Source organism: Chiloscyllium plagiosum, unplaced genomic scaffold, assembly GCF_037043375.1.
Source record: "Chiloscyllium plagiosum isolate Xiang-an unplaced genomic scaffold, Cpla_swu_hap1 HiC_scaffold_12, whole genome shotgun sequence".
Lineage (NCBI taxonomy): Eukaryota > Metazoa > Chordata > Chondrichthyes > Orectolobiformes > Hemiscylliidae > Chiloscyllium > Chiloscyllium plagiosum.
This window is the reverse complement of record NW_028270150.1, coordinates 33,525,080-33,548,325: the sequence shown is the minus strand read 5'-3', so window position 1 is coordinate 33,548,325 and position 23,246 is coordinate 33,525,080. Positions and strand designations below refer to the sequence as shown.

The window sequence follows — 23,246 nt, the reverse complement described above, 5'->3', positions numbered from 1 at the left end:
ATTATTCCTATCCAGATGTTCATAAATCCTATCCCTTACAATTCTCTCTAAGATTTTGCCCACAACAGAAGTGAGACTCACCGGCCTATAGTTGCTAGGGTTATCCCTACTCCCCTTCTTGAACAAGGGAACCACATTTGCTAGCCTCCAATCTTCTGGCACTACTCCTGTAGACAACAGGACATAAAAATCAAGGCCAATGGCTCTGCAATCTCCTCCCTTGCTTCCCAGAGAATCCTAGGATAAATGCCATCAGGCCGAGGGGACTTATCTATTTTCACCCTTTCCAGAATTTCCAACACCTCTTCTCTACATACCTCAAAGCCATCCATTCTACTTAATTGTGACTCAGTACTCACATTGACAACAATGTCCTGTTCCTGATTGAATACTGACGAAAAGTATTCATTCAGTGTCTCCCCAATCTCTTCAGCCTCCACACGCAACTTCCCACTACTCATGCTCCTCATGATTTTATAAGCCACGATAAGGTCACCCCTCAACCTTATATGCTTCAGCGATAAAAAGTCCCAGCCTACTTTTATAACTCCATTCCTGGCAATATACTGGTAAATTTTCTCTGAATCCTCTCCAATTTAATAATATCCTTCCTATAGTAGGATGACCAGAACGGCACACAATACTTCAGAAGAGGCCTCACCAACATCCTGAGTAACCTCAACATGACATCCCAACTCCTACACTGCAAGGTCTGAACAATGAAGGCAAGTGTGTTAAATGCCTCCTTAACTACCCTGTCTACCTGTGACACAAATTTCAAAAAATTATGTACCTGAATCCCTCAGTCTTTCTGTTCTATAGCATTACCCTAGGGCCCTACGATTAATTGGATAAGTCCTGCCCTTGTTTGTTTACCAAAATGCACTACATCACATTTATCCAAGTTAAACTCCATCTGCCACTCCTCAGCCCATTGATCTAATTGATCAAGATCTTTTTGGTAATCTTAGATAACCTCCTACACTGTCTACTATACCACCAATTTTGGAGTCGTCTGCAAACTTGCTGATCATAGCTTCTATATATAAACGATAAGCAAAAGCTGACCCACTACTGATCCCTGTGGGAACACTGCTGGTCCTTTTTTCTCTAAAAGCTGTTCCTTTTCTCAAGGATACTGTGTCCTTGATTTGTTTCAGACGGGTCATAAAACACTCTGGGCTCTGAAATGACTGGGTTTGGTTTGGAGATAAAAGGTTATTGGAGGCCTTTTTGTTTTTACGTAAGCAGATGAGACTTTAGGTCAAAGCTTTTATGTTTTTAGAAGTAAATTGTCTAAGTCAAGGGGTATGGCCAGCTGTCTAGCTAAACAGTTCAGTTCAGAACTTTAGAAAGTTCAGCAGTCGAGCTGTGTGGAAACAGGCTGCTAGACGCTCTCTCCTTCTCTCTTCTAACTTCAACCTGTAAGCCTTTGTTTTATTTTTTGTTCTGTGTTTAAGGGGTTTGTTTATGGGGACTGTTGTGTCTGTTCGGAACAGCATAGTTAAGTCTAGTTTGGGATAGTCTGAGTTCTGTGTGTATTCTATATTCTGTCTTTGTGATTCATTCCGTAATTTTGTGAATAAAGTTTTTTGTCTGTTTTAAACGTTGGTAGTCAATCTAGCTAATTTACTCCGAGTGATTTTCACTGTACACTTACTGAAACAAATTGCAAAATTACGTTCTAGGCTGCCTGCTTAAGAATGTTTTGAATGGTCTGTCCTAGTCAGTAACAGGCCTCCAGTTTGAAAAACAATCCTCCACCACCACCCTCTGTCTCTTACTGTCAAGCCAATTTTGTATCCAGTTGGCAAACTCGCCCTGAATCCCATGTGATCTAACTTTGTAACTTAGTCAACCATGCAGAACTCTGTCAAAGGCTTTATTAAAGGCCTTGTAAACAACATTTATCACTCTGCCCTCAACAATCTTTTTAGTTACTTTCTCAAAAATCTCGATCAATCTTGTGCTCAAGGTGAGCTTAGAGAGATAGTGTAGACAGTTGGATCGAGCAAGTGGGATCTTTGGAAGATTGACGTGATAGATAAGGGGAAGAGAGGGAAGTGGCTGAAGTAGACGATTTGAAGGTTTAATTTTTGCTACAAAGAAACCCATGAGCTGCTCCTGCTTATTGTTGGATGTGAGAATGAAGGACACAGGAGAAAAGCATTTAGGAAGGTTTGCAGTAGAGAGAGAATCTGGGGTGTTAGCTTTGCACTCATAATGATCCCGGAAAAGTGAGCAATTTTGGCAGATGGAAGCAGAACTAGTGAGGTGCTTTAAGGCCTAAGCAGATCTAACTGAATGCACAAAGCAATTGTCCACTATACCCATTTAAGACTGCATCTCTTGGACTTATAGGACTGGGGTAGGGTTCGTGCCTGTACAGTACCCAGATTGTGTGAGAGTAATGATTTTAAAAGCGGATGAGGAACTTACAGGTGGAGTCAAGGACATGCTTGAGCTAAGAGGTAACTGCAAATCTGTCATGGTGAATGAAGGGCCAAAGATTAGAAAGTGGGATTATTAAAAATAAGCCCTAAGTGAATCTGGAGAGTTATTTTCTAGAATAAACAGTAAAGGAAGTAGGGTTGGCACTGGGAAGGTGTGTGTGGCTAGAAAGCAAAATGAGGAAGTGAACAGAGCAGGTCCTCTTTATAGTCAATATGCTGAACACATGAGATGGGGAAAGTCAAGGTCTTGAATATGGGTTGGAGAGTTTGTTGGGAGGCTGTAAATCATGAACACGTCATGAGGCTCACACTGCTTTGATGGCAATGAAAGAGAAACATCATTCAGCTGCTTGGAACCAGGCCCATGCTGTGTTTGAAAGGAGAGTGAAGGAAAAGTCACACCTTGGTTGGTGATAAACTACTATACTGGCTTCAAAGTGCTGTAAATTTAAAGAAGTATTTTAGAGAATTTGCTATACTTGGGATTTGATTGAGGGAAAATCATAACCAAAATAATATACAAATATATGTAATGCATACCAAGTACAGTAATCCAAAATAGATTAAAGATAACGTAAGGGAAATAATCCCAACGTGTAACATCTTTCTGCAATCAGAAGTTAGAGAGCTAGGTAGACAATTATTAAGCAGGATTTCAAATGTAATATTCTCCATATTACTCCCAGTGCCATGTGCAAATGAATACAGATGTAGGAGGATAAGCCAGATGAATGTGATACATGAGACAGAGCTTCGGATTGGTTGTGTCACTCAGGAAGATGACACCTGCACAAGCGAGACAGTTTGCACGTGAGCAGAGCTCGGGCTGACTTTAGAAACATAGAAAATACGTGCAGGAGTAGGCCATTCATCCCTTCAAGACTGCACCTCATTCAATACGATCATGGCTCATCACGCAATTTCAGTGTCCCCTTCCCACTTTCTCTTCATACCCCTTGATTCTTGTAGCCACAAGGACCATGTCCAGCTCCCTCCTGAATATATCTGATGAACTACCCCCAACAGCTTCCTGTGGGAGAGAATTCCACAAGTTCATAACTGTGAGTGAAGAAATTCTTCCTCATCTCAGTTCTAAATGACTTACCCCTTTTCTTAGACTGTGACCCCTAGTTCTGGACTTTCCCAACATCCAAGCCCATCAAGATTTTATATGTTTATGAGATCCCCTCTCATTCTTCTAAATCCCAGCAAGTACAAACCCCGTCAATCCAGTCTTCCCTTACATGTTAGTCCTGCCATCCTGGGAATCAGTCTTGTGAACTTTTGCTGGACTCTCTCAATAGCAAGAATGTCCTCAGACTAACAGACCAAAACTGCACATAATGCCAAGGTGTGGCCTCAAGGCCCTGTATAACTGCAGCAAGACATCCTTACTCCAATATTCAAATCTTCTCACTATGAAGGAGAGCATGCTATTAGTTTTCCCCGCTGCTTACTGTACCTGCATGCCAACCTTAAGCAACTGTTCCACCTTGGCAACCAGGTCTCGTTGCACCTCAACTTTTCCTAAACTGTCACCATTCAGATAATAATCTGCCTTCCTGTTTTTGTCACCAAAATGGATAATAGTTGGTTGTATATTCCCTGTCTGCTTTTATTTTCAGACTTGATCGTTGCAGGCAAGGTTTCATCTCCAACATGTGATTATTCTCATATTGGTATAATTCAAAATAGGAGATGAGGGCCTTTGCACACCTTTCAAGAAACTAGCTGACTGGTTTCATTAACCTTGGGGAAATGTGTCAATTTCCATTCAGGCTGTCTTTTATCTGATCCACAATAATTTCAGGAACTTGCCCAATTTACATTGATTAGATGATGTGTGTGGCCAACTGAAGTTGTCATTTTTTGGTCTCTTTTTAAAATCATTTAAGTTAATGAACATCCATTTGTTAAATCAACGTGGTATTCAAAGATCAGTACTTTATAGCATAGTGACTTAGTGCTTGGGTGGACTACTGGGAACAAGGATTTTACATAAGTAGCAAGAAAAATGATTAGATGTACCCAAGGTATGAATGAAAAGAGCCACACCATTATCTGTTTATTGCTCCCTCCATGCTCTTCTGGTCCTTTCCCTTACTCAAGACCATAAGAGGAGAAGTAGGCCATTTAGCTCATAGAGTCACTCCGCCATTCAATGAAATCATGGCTAATTAGAGAATCCTATACAAGAAAGAGGCCTTCGCAAATGCTGTTACTCAATTTAATCTTGTGACAGAATATTTGTGCATGGTTTTATAGCTACTTTCAAATGAAATGAAGCAAAAAATAAATCCTCTGCTCAATCTGTTTATTATTCAGACACAGAGTGTATTCTCTGCTGTGGATAAATGTACTTTTTTTTCTCTCTCTCTCTATTAGACAAATAATTCTTCAGGAAGCACATCAGCAAGTTATGTCCCACAGAATGATTTAAGAGCCAATTACAGGAACGATAACCAAGCAATGGGACTAGAATTCTGCAAGTGGTTTTATCAGCTTCTGAACTCTCAGAATCCATTACTGGAAGAACAGTCGAAAGACTGGGGCCCCCAACATTTTTGGGAAGATGTTATACTTAAGTTTTCCTACAGAACTTCTGAACAGCAGATGGAGGTATACAGTGGTGCAGTTATGGTCAGCCTTCGTTTATTAGCACTGACGAAAGAGGAACATCTATTCCTGAATCCTAACCTGACTAATAGTGGACTGAAGTGCATCCATTCACCTCATGGATTAGTTATTATTGCAGTGGCTGGTACCATTCACAGAGAGTCAGTCTGCCTGGGAATTTTTGAGCAAATCTTTGGTCTTATCCGTTGTCCGAACAGTGAGAACAATTGGAAGATGAAGTTTGTTCACCTAAAGATTACTGGTCGTGGTGCAACAACAACGCCACCAACTGTCCAGACTAGTGACGATTCAGAGCCACCTGTCATTAAATATGAATCCAATGAGCTACTGCAAGTTTTTGAAGAACACAGCTTAGGAATTTGTGATTGAAACTGCGTGGCCTGTTGCCCTTTATGAAGATTGTTGTCTGCTAATTGCTCATTACTGCTTCATAAAATCTGAAGTGCAACGTTTCATTTGTGCTAGAAGGCAATAAATTATATTGTGCTGCAACTAGTACTACCATTCATGCTAGTGTGTAAATTCTGGTGCCAAATAAAAACTTATGGAAACAGACTATTGCTCATGCAGCATACTACCAGTATGTGCGATTTAGTCTAACTTCCTGAGCGAAGAAATGTTACAAAATTAGTCTTCAACAGATAAATGTTGTTTCACCAGATTCTTTTGCTTTTTCTGCCCCTACCTTTGCTGCTGATGAATATTTGCTCTCCCCTTAGATCATAATTAATTTATGTATTTGATAAGGCTATAAGGCTATTTTCTTAGTTTCGGCTTGACTTCTTGTTGCTAGCACTTGGCTCCTGACTAAGAATATTGGCTTTGACCTCCTTCTAGTCCGATGAGCAAATAAACTAGGTTGATGCTATATGGTAGTGCTGTAGGAGTATGAGTTGCTGATCCTCAGATGAGATCCAGAATTCAGGATAGGAAATGCTGGAGGTTCTCAGCAGGTCTGTCAGCATCTGTAGAGAGAAACAGAGTTAATGTTTCACAACTGTTGGAAGTTTAAAAACCTAAAATGTTAATTCTGATGCCATCTCCACAGTACCAGATCTGTTGAATGCATATTATAATTTTGTGTGCATTTCAGATTTCCACTGTCCTCAGTGGCTTGTTTTTGTCACAAATTAAAATTGTCGGTATTGGTTGAAGAAGTCAAAAACAAGTTAGCTACTCACTCATTACGTTGCTATTTATAGAATCTTGGTTTACATACAGCAACCACATCTGTCTCCCACACTTCCCCCCCCCCCCCCCCAAAAAAAGCAAATACAAGGAAAAGAAAGAGGTAATACCTAGCTAACCTCCCAAGGTACCCCACCAGGCATTACTTAATACCATTTTCAACTCTGCTGACACTTAATTCTACCTACTTGATAGATGAGAACTTTCTTCCAAAATATCATCTGCTGGGACCATTGATAAAATGAAACTGTTGGGGCTTAGTTAAATGGTTAAGCAGCTTGTCCAATATGCTGAGTATTATTAAGGAGCCATCTTGTTTCTGCCAGGAATCTCCTCAATATAGGAACAGAGTAGGCTGTTCAACCCCTCAGCCTTTCTGCCATTTAACTATATCATAGCTGACCTCTAAAGTGCCTGCCGTGTTGAAATATGATAGTCCTGTCCAATTTTACCAATATAATTTTAACATTTTTAGTATGTGTTAAGAGTATGACACAAGCATTGTGAACAGATCTGTAAAGCTCACACTTCAAAGTATTAAACTTTAATTGTGCATCCATTTCTGAAGACAGCTGAAAATTATTTTTTTTTTGTTAGCACTCCATTTGAAGTATGAACAGTAGGACTCAACGATCTATTTGGCACCAGCTCTACATTTGTGTTCTTCCTAAATACACATTTCACATTTTAGTTCTGATTGTTGGTATATATTTTCTGCTGATTATTATTGAAGATTGGATTTATAGTTAACAAATGTTAATGTAAGATATTGTAGACATAATGAAATGCGAATGTGTTATAAATAGAAATGATCTTTGTGTGTTTGAATTGTAGGTACTGTATCATATTTCAACAAATAAAACTGGTCGCTGAGTCAGTCTTTGATCACAGTAACTGCTGGATTTGTTTTGTTGAAAATAAATTTAATTCCCTGGAGCATTTCTGAACATGCTTATTTGGAGCAATGTGATATAATTTGGCCAAGACTTTTAACCAGAGTAAAATTAAGCTGTTGTTTATAATTAAAGCCATCTACTACCTGAAGACGATGACTGTATAAAGTGCATTGATACAAAAATAATATTAGTAATATAATAATAATAAAAATAATAAAAAAAACAAAATAATAAAATAATAAAAATAATAATAAAATTAGTGCATTGATAAAAAAATATCATAATGGTATGATATTGAGCCAAATCCCATTGCTCATTTCTCCTACTTGCTGCCTCTCCTGCTCTAACCACTTACCACACTAACTGGGACTGCAGTCAGATTATTTTGAAGGCACCTTCACAATGTAATGCCAAAATCTTAGATTTAATCTCTGAAGTCACATCTGGGTGTCTGTGGGTCAGTTGTTGCTATAATTTTGTGTACTATTTAAAATTTAAGTTAATGAAGGTAGAGGGCACACTGCCCTAATGTTTTTACAAAGTTGAGTGTTTCAAAAGCTCTCATTTTCAGCAAAGTGAAACAAATTAGTTGTGTGTCATGTGCTTTTTGATTGATTCATCCTGTTCACATCAGCTCGTCTTGAGTTTCGATTTTCCATTATGCAATTAATTTCTATAAGTTTCACTTCATCCTGACTTCGCTTTAAGTACGCTGATCTGTATTTTGAATGTTTCAAATTTTGGAAACAATATCTGAGGCGCTTTAAAGGAAATTAGATTTTTTTTCTCCAGCTTTGTTTTAAACATTTTACTAAATTCAGACTTAAAAAGCATTTCTCACTTTTCTTTGAAGCAAAAGGCAGGGTGCACTGAAATCCTACAATCTTTAAGCCCCAGTGACTTGTATGTACTGAAGGACACTGTAAGCAACAAGCTGACGAACATATGGATGAAAGAGGGTAGGTAGAATCGGGCAGTTGCTCATGCCTCAAGTTGCCAGAATGTGTCTTAAGAGTAGTACCTGCTTTCAATTTGTAACTAACTTGATGATAGGCAGGCTAGATTTTGATGCATGTTTAAATCAGTGCAGGCAATTTTTTCTCTTCAGAATATTGAATGGGACAAATTTTCACAAATATAATGCATAAACTTTTGAAAGCATATTTTTCTTTGTTTAAAACTTGGTTGCACTGCATTTAAGATCAGTTTACTAATACACAATGTAATGTAATTTTGACAGCATTTCAATTGCGTTAATGGGGAAAAATGGATTTGAACCAATGATGCCAAGAAAACAAACTTTTGAGATTTTAAAAATTCCAAATGTTAATGTATCAAAAGCAATATTTTTAAAGAGCAGGATATAACAGGCCTATTTTTTAATAGCTCTTGATTTTTTTAAAATAGTTTTCTGTCTTTTGAAGGTAGGGGCTCACCTTTAGAGTGAGTTCTACAAGTGTTGGTCACACTATGGTGACCAAATGTCTGTGATACTTTTAAATGTGTGAAGGTAATTTGTGTGTATTGTTTTTCTGTATTCCTAAACAGCTCTTAAAACTTCACTTAATCATGTTTCATAATGGAAACAATACTTAAAATTCAGCAGCCCAAGGTTATTTTAGGATGGAAAGTATTTTTTGCCCGTTCCTTATCAGGCAAAATCTTGGACCAGAACCTCAAACTATGTTGTTTTTCTCAATTTTTGTATGTTTTAGAACAATTAGATTGCACTGCTGATTGTTTACATCAAGAAAAGGTATGCTACCTGAGCTGTTAAATATTTTGAGGTGTTTCTCTGTTTTCATGTAAGACAATTTGTTTGTTTCAGAATATGTCAACTCTCCAGAAACAGGTGGGGTTCCTCAATTCCAGTATGTGTTACTCCATTTGCATGTCACCTCCAAAACTGTAAAAACATGCTAGAGTCTGCACGGATCTGCAAAGAGGTGTAATGGCGACTAGATATTAATGTTAAATTTGGCCAGGATTTTAAAAAAGAAAGATGCGAAACATTACAGTACGAAATGTAGATTAGTTTATAATCAAACAGGGCTTTAAGAGATATGCCAACACCAAATAAAAGGTTAAAGAACCAACTAACAAAGGAGGAGACCTAAAGGTATTGTGGAACACCAAAATGATGATAGCAGCTGCCAAAAAGAAGATGAATACACCATTGCAGTTATAAGAGCCTTACTCAGCCTTATGACTCCCAAGACTGGGGTTTGCAGAGAAGGAAGTTTGGCAGGGCAAAGAGAACGCTCTCCATTCAATTGCATTATTTTATACTGAATTGCACTGAGGTCATTAGGCAAAATATCTGGTCAATTCTCCTAACTTCAGCACCATCTCAAAGAATGCATAACAACCAACTAATTCCCTCTTTCCTGGAACTAAACAAAACACAATCCCTTAATAGGTTGGAATTTTTGTCCATGTAATTTCAGTCCAGGTCACAATCCAACTATGGCTGCCTAAAAGGATCATTTTTCTATCAGGTAGAGGAGTTATCTCACAAGATAAGGAGAACAACACTAAATAATCTATGGCAAAATATTTAATTGAATCAGTACCAACTTATAGTAGGGTGAGAATTGATCAGTTCCAGATAAGTGGAAGTGAAAGATTAGCATGTAAAACCAAAAGGTGGGATAGGCTGCATTTAAAAAGGAAGATGCATTATTTATCTCAAGAGGGTTGGAATAGGAAAGCAGTGATGTGTTTCTGAGACTTTATAAAGTTCTAGTTAGGCCCCATTTAGAATACTGTGTCCAAGTTTGGGCCCCACACCTCAGGAAGGACATGAAGCATGTCCAGTGGAGATTCACATAGATGATCCCTGGAATGGTAGGCCTAACATATGATGATCAGCTGAGGATCCTGGGATTGTATTCATTAGAGTTTAGAAGGTTGAAGGGAAATCTAATAGAAACTTGCAATATAATGCATGTCTTAGAAAGGGTGGATGCTGGGAAGTTGTTTCCGTTAGGCAGAAGACTAGGGCCCATGGGCACAGCCTTAAAATTAGAGGGGAGTCAAATTAGAACGGAAATGAGGAAACATTTCTTCAGCCAGAGAGTGGTGGGCCTGTGGAAATCATTGCCACAGAGTGCCGTGGAGGCCGGGACGTTGGGTGTCTTCAAGGCAGAGATTGATCAATTAAGGGCTACGGGGAGAGTGCGGCTAAGTAGAATTGATACTCCCATCAGCAATGATTAAATAACGGAGTGGACTTGATGGGCCAAACAGCCTTGCTTCCACTCCTGTGTTTTATGGTCTTATGATCCAGTCATGAACATTCATGCGAGCAAGTAGAAGTAGGGTAAATAAAGCAAGAGCTTCACTCTGCATTTGTGAATATGGGAAGGGCTTTTGCTCGAAACATTGATTCTCCTGCTCCTCGGATACTGCCTGACCTGTGCTTTTCCAGCACCGCACACTCAGCTCTGATTTCCAGCATCTGCGGTCCTCACTTCCTCCATTCTGAATATTTGAAATTATGTCCAGAAAGAGTTTGGCAATGCTTCTTTGTTGAATACAGTATATTTATGATTGATATGACAGGGTTTTGACCACAAAGAATCAAGCAATATGGTGATTTGATGGGGAAATTGAATTAAACACAAAACATCCATGATCATGAGTCATAGACCAGAGAATGTGATCTCAGAATATGGGGTTGTCCATTTATGGCAGTGATGGGGAGAAATCTCTTCTGTGAGGGTAGTATATCTGAACCATTAGTCCCTGAGACTGGGTCCATAAAGTATATTCAAGCCTGAGATAGATTTATAATGAGTGAGAGAATCAAGAGTTATGGAAAGGTAGGAAAGCAGAGTTGAGGATTATCAGATCAGTCATGATCGCATTGAATGGTGAAATGGCATACTTCTGCTCCTACATTTACTGGCATTGGTTCATAGTTTCTGGTGGTAGGTGTAGGGAATGCTAGATGATGAGCGAAATTGAGGTTTTGGTCATGGAAAAGGAAGAAGCATATGTCAGGTCTGGAGAGCAGGGATAGAGTGAATCCCTAGAAATGTATAAAGGCAGGAGGAGTATACTTAAGAGGGAAATCAGGAATGCAAAAATGGGACATGAAATAGCTTCGGCAAATGGAGTTGAGGAAAGTCCAAAGGGATTCTACAAATACATGAAGGATAAAAGAGTACCTAGGGAGAGAATAGGGCCCCTTAAAGAATAGCAAGGCCACGTATGTGTGAAACTGCAGGAGATGGAGGAGATACTAAATGAGTATTTTGCAGCAGTGTTTACTATGGGGAAAGGTATGGAAGATAGCAAGGGGGAATAAAAAGCGACAATTTGAAAGATGTCCATATTATAGAGAGAAGCTGCTGAATGTCTTAAAATGCATAAATCCCTGGAACCTGATCAGGTGTACCCAGAATTATTTGGGAAGCTAGGGAAGAGTTTGGTGGGCCCCTTGCTGAGGTTGTTGTCATTGTGAGCCGTAGGTCAGGTACTGGAGGTTGGCTAACAGTGTGCCATTATTTAAGAAAGGTGGTAAGGAAAAGCCAGGAAACCTTAGACTGGTGAGCCTGACATTTATGGTGGGCAAGTTGTTGGGGGGCATCCTGAAGGACAGGATTTACATGTATTTGGAAAGGCAAGAACTAATTAGGGATTCCTGATGAAGGGCTTATGCCCGAAATTTCGACTCTCCTGCTCTTGGATGCTGCCTGACCTGCTGTGCTTTTTCAGCACCACACTTTTCAATTCAATTCTGACTGTCCCTAATCAGGAGAAAGTGAAGAGTGCAGATGCTGGAAAGTCAATGTGACTTTGTGCATGGGAAATTGTATCTCACAAACTTGATTGAGTTTTTTGAAGAAGTAATGAGGATTGATGAGGGCAGAGCAGTGATGTGATCTATATGACCAGTAGTATGCCCACAAGGATCAATGCTGGGTCCACTGCTATTTGACATTTATATAAATGATTTGAATGTGAACATAGAAGGTATGGTTAGTAAGTTTGCAGAGAGGTATAGTGAACAGCGAAGAAGGTTACCTCAGAATACAATGGGATCTTGATCAGATGGGCCAATGGGCCGAACAGCGGCAGAGTTTAATTTAGATAAGTGTGAAGTGATGAATTTTGAAATGGCATATCAGGGCAGGACTTATTACTTAATGGTAAGATCCAGAGGAATGTTGCTGAACAAAGAGACCTTGGAGTGTCAGGTTCATAGTCCCTTGAAAGTGGAGTCGCAGGAAAACAGGATAGTGAAGGAGGTGTTTGGTATGCGTGCCTTTATTATTCAATGCATTGACCATAGGGATTGGGAGGACATGTTGTGACTGTACAGAGCATTGAGTTGGCTACTTTTGAAACATTGCGTGCAATTCTGGTCTCCGTCCTATAGGAAGGATGTTGTTAAACTAGAAAGGCTTCAGGAAAAATTACGAGGGTATTGCCAGAGTTGGAAGGTTTAAACTTTAGGGCGAGGTTGAATAGGCTGGGGCTATTTTCCCTGGATCATCGGAGACTGAGGGTGACCTTATAGAAGTTTATAAAATCATGAGGGGCATGCATTGGGTGAATAGGCAAGGTCTTTTTCCTGTGGTGGGGGAGCTCAAAACTAGAGGCCCAAGAGTTAAGGTGAGAGGGGCAAGATATAAAAGGGACCTAAGGAGCAACGTTTTCATGAAAAGGGTGGTGCATGTATAGGATGAGCTGCCAGAGGAAGTGGTGGAGGCTGGTACGATCACAACATTTAAAAGGTATCTGGATGGGTATATGAATAAGAAGGGTTTAAAGAGATATCGTCCAAATGCTGGCAAATGGGATTAGAAGGGTCAGTTTCCATGCTGTACATCTCTGTCACTCAATGCCTCTATGAAAGTGGAGTCATGGGTAGGCAGAGTAGTGAAAAAGGCATTGTTATGCTCTTCTTTCATTCTCCGAAACTCCAATGAGTACAAGCCCAAACTACTCAACTCCTCATAAGAAAATCCTTCCATCCCTTACATCAGCTTTCCTTGGACTGCCTCCAATGCTAGTATGCTTCCAAGACAGTTCATGGTATTCCAACTGTGGTCAGATGAACGCCTTCTATAGGTTTAGCAAGACCTCCCAAGGGTTACTTTATTCCAATGTTGCACTTAGCATCCCTCTTCACCCAGTAATAGGAAAACTATCTTTTTGTGATTCATGCATTAGCACCCCCAAATCCCTCTGTTCTATAGCTTACTGCAGTCATTCTCTATTTAAATAACATTGTGTTCCTCTTCTTCCTGTCAAAGTGCACAGTTTTCCACATTATGTTTGATTTACCAAGTTTTTGCCTACTCACTTAACTTGTTAATACCTTTTCCAGACTCCTTGTGCCATTCTACACTTGTTTTCATGCCTATTTTTATATCACCTACAAACTTCCAAGTCATTATACAGTAATGTCAATACTGTGGCACTCCAATAGTTCCAAGTTGCCAGCCTACAAAAATAGCCTCTTTTATCCCAACTGTCTATTAGTTTGGATACACTTAACCCACAAAACTCCTTGTTTCTTAACATTCTGTCTACTTCACATCCATGCTCTGAGTCCCACTTAGTCCATTAAATTGAACTTCAGCCTTGATCGTGTGGGTCATAATCAAATACCTTTTGTATACATCAACTGCATTACTTTCATTAATCCTCTCTTTTTACCTTATCAAGTGACCCAAATTATTTAAGCACCATTTGCCTTTAACAAGTTTATGTAAGTTTTCCTTAATTAATCCACCAATATTCAAGTGACTATTAATTTTGTTCAGGATTAGTATTATTAAAAGCTTTACCATCACCCATGTTGTACCAACTGGTTTGTGTTTACTTTAGCTTATTCTTACATACCTTTCTTTTAAAATATAGATTTAATATTTGTAATTCTCCAGTCTTCCAGCACTAATTCTTTATCAAAGGAATATTAGATAAATATGGCAACTGCATCTGCATTTTCCACCTTTATTTGTCCCATTCTCATTCAATGTATCCTATTCAGTTCTGGTGATTTTTCAATTACAAGTACAACCTTTCTAAGACACATTCATCATGTCAAATACCTCCTCTTCCAACATGAATTTGATTGCATTTTCTTTCACAATAAATGCAGATGTAAAACATTCAATAAATACCTCAATCTTAATGTATAGATCACATTAGTGATCCCAAGTCAATCCATCCATTCTTTCATTATTACATGCCAAAAGACTTTTGGATCATTTAATGCTAGCTCTTTTTTCATTTTCTTCATCAATTCCATCTTGAACTTCCTGTATTTAGCCTTGTTCTGACTTGTATTATCAAGCTGGCACCTGCTGTACACCCTATTTTTTTTCACAATCCCTTTCATAATGCAGGGAGAAACATAAGAAAAAGGAGCAGTAGAGCATTCAACATAGAGTCATAGAGATGTACAGCACAGAAACAGACTCTTCCATCCAACTCATCCACGCCGACCAGACTTTCTAAACTAATCCAGTCCCATTGGGCTCATATTCCTTTAAACCCTTTCTATTCATGTACCTGTCCAGATGCCTCTTAAATGTTATAATTGTACCAGCCTCCAGTACATCCTCTGGCAGCTCATTCCATACACACACCACCCTCAGCGTGAAAAGGTTGCTCCTTAGATCCCTTTTAAATCTTTCCTCTCTAACTTTAAACCTATGGCCTCTAGTCTTCGACTCCCCCACCACAGGGAAAATACCTTGTCAATTTACCCTATCCATGCCCCACATGATTTTATAAACTTCTATAAGGTCATCCCTCAGGCTCCGATGCTCCAGGGAAAACAGCCTCAGCCACACCCGGAAGCTCAAACCCTCCAACCCTGGCAAATTCCTGGTAAATCCTTTCTGGTCCCTTTCAAGTTTTACAACATCCTTCCTCAAGTAGGGAGACCAGAACTGAACTGTTAATAATCACGGGGCCTGTTCGGAACAGATAGAGAGAGAAGCTGCTGTCTTGAGCACAAGAGCCAAATTTAAAGTGAATGTAGAAAGAGCAGCAGCACCATGAAGAAAACTTTGTATGTGGTGATTAGTTAGGATCTGGAATGCACTGCCAAAGAGAATGGTTTCAAGTTGAAATTGAGTAAGCAACTGAACAATGTTGTTTACATGAAAGTTATATGAATGTTGCATATATGAAAAATTTTAAAATGTACATGACTTTCTTGTAGATGTCATCAGTGTCATTCTAAACTGTAGCCAAAGTGCTGAAGAACTACTAAAACAGAGGAAGGTTGTACGAGAGGTTATATTGAAGTACTTAATCTGACATGGTGTCACCGTATCTGTTGCATCAGACAAACGGCAACTTATTGATAAAGCTTTGTTCTGTTGGATGCAGCAAGAATGGAAGAGCAAAGAGGCAACAGATAAAACAAGACACAACCTTCTGGCACAAATTAGGAAAGAAGAGTGAGCAAAAGGTGAAACAGGAAATTGAAAACGCAAAGATACAAACAATGGCACAAGAAGTGAAAAAAGCAAAGAAAGAACTGGAGGAGGCAAGGCAAAGGGAGGATCAGTTGAGAAGACAATTCGAGGAGCAGAGAAGGAAAAGTGAGGAGCTGGTGAGATGAGCATTTTGGACGGCACGGTGGCACAGTGGTTAGCACTGCCGCTTCACAGCGCCAGAGACCTGGGTTCAATTCCTGCCTCAGGCAACTGTGGAGTTTGCACATTCTCCCCGTGTCTGCGTGGGTTTCCTCCGGGTGCTCCAGTTTCCTCCCACAGTCCAAAAATGTGCAGGTTAGGTGAAATGGCCATGCTAAATTGCCTGTAGTCTTAGATGTAGGGGAGTGGATCTAGGTGGGTTGCTCTTCGGAGGGTCGGTGTGGACTTGTTGGGCCGAAGGGCCTGTTTCCACACTGTAAGTAATCCAATGAGCAGCAGAGAAGACAAGCTGAGGAGGGAGTCCAGAGAGAATTGCAGGAACAAATAACTGCACAAGCACAGGATGAGGCAAAGAGGCAATTGACAATGCAAATTAATATACATCTGAATATTACACAGGTAATTACAATTCCCATGAAAAATGTTTCATGTTTTGCAGAGATTTTGAGTCTGAACCCCTACATTATCAAAGTTTACTCAAGGTCTTTATATGTTCATATTTATTAGAAGGAAGTAATTTTTTTCATTAGCTTTTATCATACTGTTCACAAATCGCAGAAAAAACAAAGTTGCACAAAAGATTGCGAATGCAAACTGTAGTAGATTTAATATTAGATGATGTATTATAAAAGATGGGAGATACTTTCTAAGGAAATAATTGTTAAGGGGTCTGGAAAAGGATTTGGGTTCAAAGCAATAAAACAGATGTGACTAACAAAATTATGGACCAGACTGATTGAGTGAAATGATTTATTCACATTTTTAATTAATTGCATTCCTATAACTTGGTTCAGAATTGATAAATATCTTGATTTGGGATGTGATTCAATTATCTAAAGTTGTGGTTCACTGAATCTTATTAAGTTTGCTACTTCATCGGTGCCTTCTATATTAAAGACATGGGTCACTGATCTTTCCAAGTTGTCATTGTTGCTTAATACCAGTTTGAAAAGCACCAAAACAGTACTGTAGGCAACATTTATTGTGGATGAACAATATACTGTAGCAATTAAAATCTGATAAACCACAGAAAATACTAGAAGCTCATTGTCAAGCTAGCAGTGCATGTACCTTATGTTGATCCTCAACTGACTCCTGCTTTAGAGGGAGATACTCACATCCAAAAAAACACTTTTATATTCTTTCTGCAGATGTTGGGCAGTCTTGCTGTACTTTTCCAATATTTCCTGCTTTTGTTTCATTTGGTTCAGGGCATTTTCTGTTCTTTTTGGGTGAGTCCAAAACAGCTCCGTCATTTAGGGGATGTTTGCATTTCTTTACTCACAGTGCAGTGGAAGTCGGAAACTCTTTCCCATAATACGTTGTTGAATTGAAAATTTCAAAACTGAGATTTATCAGATTTATGCAATAGAGTCATACAGCATGGAACCAGACACTTTGGTCCAGTTCATCCATACCAACAAAGTTTCCCAAACAAAATTAGTTTGCCTGCATTTAGCCCATATCCTTCTGAACCTTTCTTATTCATGTACCTATCCAAATGCCTTTTAAATGGTGTACTTGTAGCTGCAGCCACCATTTCCTCTGCCAATTCATTCCACATGCAAACCGCTGTCTATGTGAAAAAGTTGTCCCTCGGATCCCTTTTAAACCTTTCTCCTCTCATCTTAAAAATGTCTCCCCTAGTTTTGAATTGCCCCACCATAAGGGGGGGAAGATCTTTGCTGTTCACCTTATTTATACTCCTCATTGATTTTATAGACCCCTGTAATGTCGCCGCTCAACCTCTTAGGCTGGGACTTTTTTCACTGCAGCATATCTCTATAACTCAAGTCTTAGCAACATCCTGGTGTATATTTTCTGAACCTTCTCCAATTTAATAATATCCTTCCTATAGCAGGTTCACCAGATTGCACACATTTCTCCAGAAAAGGCCTGACCAATGTCCTGTACAACCTTAACTTTACATCCTAACTCCTATACTTAAAGGTCTGAGCAATAAAGGCAAGCATGTGAAATGCCTTCTTAATTACCCTATCTATGTGTGATGCAAACTTCATAGTAACATATACCTGTACCCCTTGGTCTCTCTGTTCTACAATACTATCCAGGGGACTACCGTCAATTATATGTCATGCCCTATTTTGTTTTACTACAATGCATTATCTCGCATTTATTCAAATTAACCTCCATCTGTCACATCTCAGCCCATTGACCCAATTGATCAAGATCACTTTGTAATCTTAGATAACCTTCTTCTCTGTCAAATGTACCACCAATTTTGATGTCATCCACAAACATACTAACCGTGCCACCTAAATTCTCATCCAAACCGTTTATAGAAATGACAAGCAAACATGGACACAATATTAGGTTAGATTACTTACAGTGTGAAACAGGCCCCTTCGGCCCAACAAGTCCACACCCACCCTCCGAAGAGCAACCCACCCAGACCCATTCTCCTACACCTAACACTATGGGCAACTTTAGCCTGGCCAATTCACCTAACCTGCACATCTTTGGACTGTGGGAGGAAACCGGAGTACCCGGAGGAAACCCACGCAGACACGGGGAGAATGTGCAAACTCCACACAGACAGCTGCCTGAGGTGGGAATTGAACCCAGGTCTCTGGCATGTGAGGCAGCAGTGCTAACCACTGTGCCACTGTGCCGCCCCTTATTGCTGTGGAAGTGAGAACTGCAGATGCTGGAGATTAGAGTTGAGCGTATGGTGCTGGAAAAGCACAGCAGGTCAAGCAGCATCCGAGGAGCAGGAGAGTTGATGTTTCGGGCAAAAGCCCTTCAGAAATGAGCATTATCCCTGTGGAATGCTACTGGTCACAGGCTTTCAGTCTGAAAACAACCCTCCACTAGCACTCTGTCTCCTACCGTCAAGCCAATTTTTAATCCAATTGGAAAGCTTTCCCTGAATCCTATGTGATCTAACTTTACTAATTACTCTACCATGCATACCGTGTCAAAGGCTTTGCAAAGTCCATGTAGACAACGTCCACCTCTCTACCCTCATCTATCTTTTTGGTTACATCCTCTAAAAACACAATCAATATCTTAGAATCTGAGAAAAATGAAACAGTAAAACATATGTGATACTTCTTTCAGGAATGCAGATTTGGAAAGAAATTACCATGTAGATGCGTTGGGTGATGGAAGTTGCCCAGAATTAGGGTTGCCTATTCTATTAGTATTCTAGATCATTTGCATACTAGGCAAAGCACTTTGTAAGGTAAAGGTATCAAATTGCTGGAGTGTTACTGCACAACAACAGAAGTTTGCTTGTGGCCAAATGGGTTGTTAATGAGATGTGCTGCTTCCAGGTGTACATATTGTTTCGGGATTCAGGTGGAGCGGACAAGATATTGTCTGACCTTCTCACTCCCATGGTTACTGGGTAGAATTTTGTATGTTGTTAATGGATGGCAAATACTTACGATTTCTACTCTTCTTGCATGAGTGTTGCAGGAACAATAGAATTTTCTAAATGCCGGATTCCTTTATGTCTTGTTTTGTAGCAGTGTTTACAAAGCAAATATTTAGATAGAATATTTGTTGGTAGCTCCAATTTGAAACCACTCTAATTAGAAAGGGTACGGAAAAGATTTATAAGGATGTTGCTGGCACTGGAGGGTTTGAGTTATAAGGAAAAGCTGAAAGGTTTTTTTCTTCCCACTGGAGCATCTAAAGTTGAGGAGTGACCTTATAGAGATTTATAAAATCGTGAGGAGCATAGATAGGGTGAATTGCAAAAGTCTTTTCCCTAGGGTAGAGGAGTTCAAAACTAGAGGACATAAGTTTAAAGAGAGTAGGGAAAGATTTAACAGGGACCTGAGGGGCAAGTTTTTCACATAGATAGTAGTTCATATGTGGAATGACCTGCCAGAGGAAATGGTAGATGCAGGTATATTCACAACAGTTTAAAAAAAAACATTTGGACAAGTACATGAATAGGAAAGGTTTAGAGGAATATGGGCCAAATGCAGGCAAATGGGGCTAGTTTAGTTTGGGAAACCTTGTCAGCATCGACAAGTTGGGCCAAAGGTCTGTGTCTGTACTATATGACTTGATGACTGTAAGTTTGTGAGACACTATTTCCCACACACACGAGAATTATAAGTTAGTAAATAAAAATAAATAGATGCAGAGAAAATACTGACCAGGTACAATCTAATTGAATCAAGTGACTGACCTATTTCTGTTCCTATATTCTTTTCATATTTGTGAACAGAACTCTGACATCTTTCTTACATATTGTATTAACTTAATTCAAGAGATGGAAGTTTAGGAGATAGATGGTATGGTGGTGCAACATGCTCTTTGCCTTTCTAATGATCTGAATATTATCCCGTAATTTTCAATTTATTATTCTGTGGATGTTTATGTTCCTTGAGGATCTAGGGAAGACCTCTCATTGCATTCTGTGTTCTTCTCACAAACTGAGAAAATCTTGTTTTTTGTTTGTAGATTTTAGGTCCTCTCAAGTAGTTAACAAATTTCCTCTATGTTCACCACATAATTATTGGTGAAGATTTCAACCATTAATTCTCAGGAAGGAGAAAGAGCAAAGTTGCAACCCCCTCTTGCATTCCCTACACAATAAATGTAATAATGTCTGTTGTTGTTCTTAATTTATATGTTCTAATGATCTGACTTTATTTCTGTTTCTTAAAACATTCTAGTCCAAGGCATCATCTCAGATGGGGAGACTTCGACTGCCAAATAATAGGAAAGGAGGTCTGCTAATGGTTCTTTATTCTTCTGAATTCCCAAAATCCTTTATTTGGCCGACAACCAGAAGAGTGGGATCCACAGCACTTTTGGGATGATGCAATGCCTCACTTTGCTTATTCTGTCCATGAAGACAAAACAGAGCAATATCAGAGCTCAAGAATCATCAGTCTGCGCTTGCTGTCCCTGGTCAAGGATGAAGAACTGCTCTTCAATCCCAACATCAGCAAGAATGGAATGAGATGTGCAACCCCTCTACATGGGATTGCTGTGGCAGGAACCATTCATAAGAACAAACAGTGTGTGAGTATCTTTGAGCAACTTTTTGGACTCATCCGCACACCTGTTGGTGGAAGCAACTGGAAAATCCAATATGTTAACCTTAAGGTGAAAGCTTTGAATGGTCAACTAGAAATCATACAACCCAGTTTGTCTATTGGGCTTCCTGCACTAGTGGCTCACCTCAATGAATTAACTGTATTTCTCAAGTAACTTATTTAAAAAATATCTGTTTGACTTTGCATCTATGGATTCTACCACAGACATGTGAGTTTATATCTAGAAAGCTAACTTGAAATTAGTCCCCATTGCTTCTGTAGTTCAAACTCCTTTTATATATTTATACTCACATGTCAGAGTGTTTTTGAACAATTATTTTTAATAGTAACTTTAATCAATCATTTCAAACACATTATGATATCTCCAGGGTTCCAGGTGGGTCTTGAACTCAGCCCAGAGTTAGGGATGCTACTACTATGCCTGGAGAACCCCAATTCTTTTTTTGTTGACTATTTTATGTTAGAATGAAATACTTTAGACAAAGTGGGCTAGCTTTTCGTCATGTTGCTTGAACATGCAATCTAGTATTTCAGTTTGGCTTCCTATTATAGAACCACCCTTCAATGAAATTTATTTTTGTGGCTGAAGTCATTTATGGACATGTATAGGATTTTTAATGGAATTCAGAATGAAAGTGTGGAATAATATTTCCAAAAATAGCAAAACAACAATAGAACAGGGCCCCAATTTCAGAGGTGAGGAGAGCGTGTTTATGGTTACAGAATACATTCATTCTGATGATGATCAAAAGATGCAATGGATTACCACAAGTCTACTTAAAGCAAGAGTTCATTCAAGAAATAGATCCTACAATAGGAAGCAAATGAGATTGCTATTCTGAATAGATAAAGAATATTTTATCCAATCTACCCTGTAGTCCTACAAAATGATACAAAATATCTTATGGAACAAAGTTTTAATAATATGTCGATGGTCAGATTTGTTCAGTTGCATGTGATTGAACACCTGCTAATTCTACCTGAGTATTAAAAGTTCTCTTTCTGAAGTGCAGTTTAATGTGGTGATGATACTGTCAGTTTAGAAATGTCACTAACTTCTACATTCCTCTAGAGACTGATAATCCAACACTAAGTCTACTATATCTGTCCATGTACAATGTCCTACTTCAGATATCAGTCCAAACAACACGAGTACTTTGTTTGTTTACAAGCAAAAACATGGCCTCAATGAATTATAATATCCCTCCCTCATTCTAGTGAGTACAGTCCCTGTCTACATGATAAAATATAGCAAACTAAGCCAGGAAGAGATGTCCCAGTTCTTTTGCAGTAGGAGGAATTGTAGGAAAAAACCTTAGAAAAATAATATAAATGATCAACTAGAAATTCAGTTTGGCAGAACCTCTACAGAAATTCACTTAAGATGGTTTCTCAGAGATTGCAACAGGTTGCACAGTGAACTGAAACATTGATAAAAATAGTATGCAGGACAGATAAATATTACTGGTTTTAGATTACAAATGATATATTTGAGGCAAAGAAAAGCTGATCATTTGGCAAAATCTGCAAGAGTTGATAGATTTCATCACTTTTACTTTATTTGTGATGGCGTCCTTAAAGAAGTAGATTTAAAAGCTTTATTTAAAGACATTTGTAAGTTTCTAGCAATGTTTGCAGCACATTTTATCACTTATGTTGTTTATTGTGAGACATTTTGAATAATTTGGGAACTAATTTTTTTTATGCAATACGTTTGTTTTGAAGGTGACCTGGATAGAATAGTTCATGCTTGAGATGTTATAAAGTGAATGAGGACATGCTAGGGTGATCCGCAGGTTTCAGACCATATCTGCAGATCTTGGAAAGCTAATGACTTTTGCAGAATGTGGTCATCTGTAACAAGTAGAGTTTTTGCATTTATGCTTTACATTATTTGTTTATTATATGTATTCTCAGTGACTGTGGCAGTTGAATCTCTGTCATTAATTTGTATTAGTGTGTACCTGTAGACCTTGGAAAACTAATGTCTGTTGCTGAATGTTGTCAACTGCAACAAGTAGAACTTTGCATTTAAATGTTATGATGCTTGTTAATTTTGTATTATATTCTAGGTGACTTTGATAGTTTACCCTCTTTCATTCTTATCCATCATTCTGTGCCCGATTGAGAACAACAGAGGTTATGCAATTGAGTCAGACCCTGCAAGGGCAGATTCATGATTCAAGGAGGTTGGATGGTTGGCTGTTGATGTGTGAAGTACTCAATTTAAGTCTGTGGCATTAACAGGAACTCTTTAACGTTAAGAAGTGCTGCTTATTAGAAATGTTGCTGGAGAGGGAAAACTATTTATTTCTTTTATATTTTCTTGTTGTGGAGTCTCTGATTTTGTCTGAGAGTGGTCAACTCGGTAAATCAGTTCATTGCCAATAAAAGTTATTTTTA

General features: G+C 38.9%; 1 protein-coding gene and 1 pseudogene across 1 annotated transcript in view; both read left to right on the top strand.

Annotated features, from left to right (window-relative positions):
• Nucleotides 1-7,168, top strand: part of LOC122555321 (uncharacterized protein C3orf38) — a 26,028-nt gene extending 18,860 nt beyond the window's left edge. The window contains exon 3 of the mRNA XM_043701194.2: nucleotides 4,839-7,168. Within this exon, the coding sequence (XP_043557129.1) occupies nucleotides 4,839-5,459 (621 nt within the window). The 3' untranslated portion in view covers nucleotides 5,460-7,168. The remainder of the gene's footprint in view (nucleotides 1-4,838) is intronic.
• On the top strand, nucleotides 6,891-23,246 carry LOC122555569 (uncharacterized protein C3orf38 homolog; annotated as a pseudogene).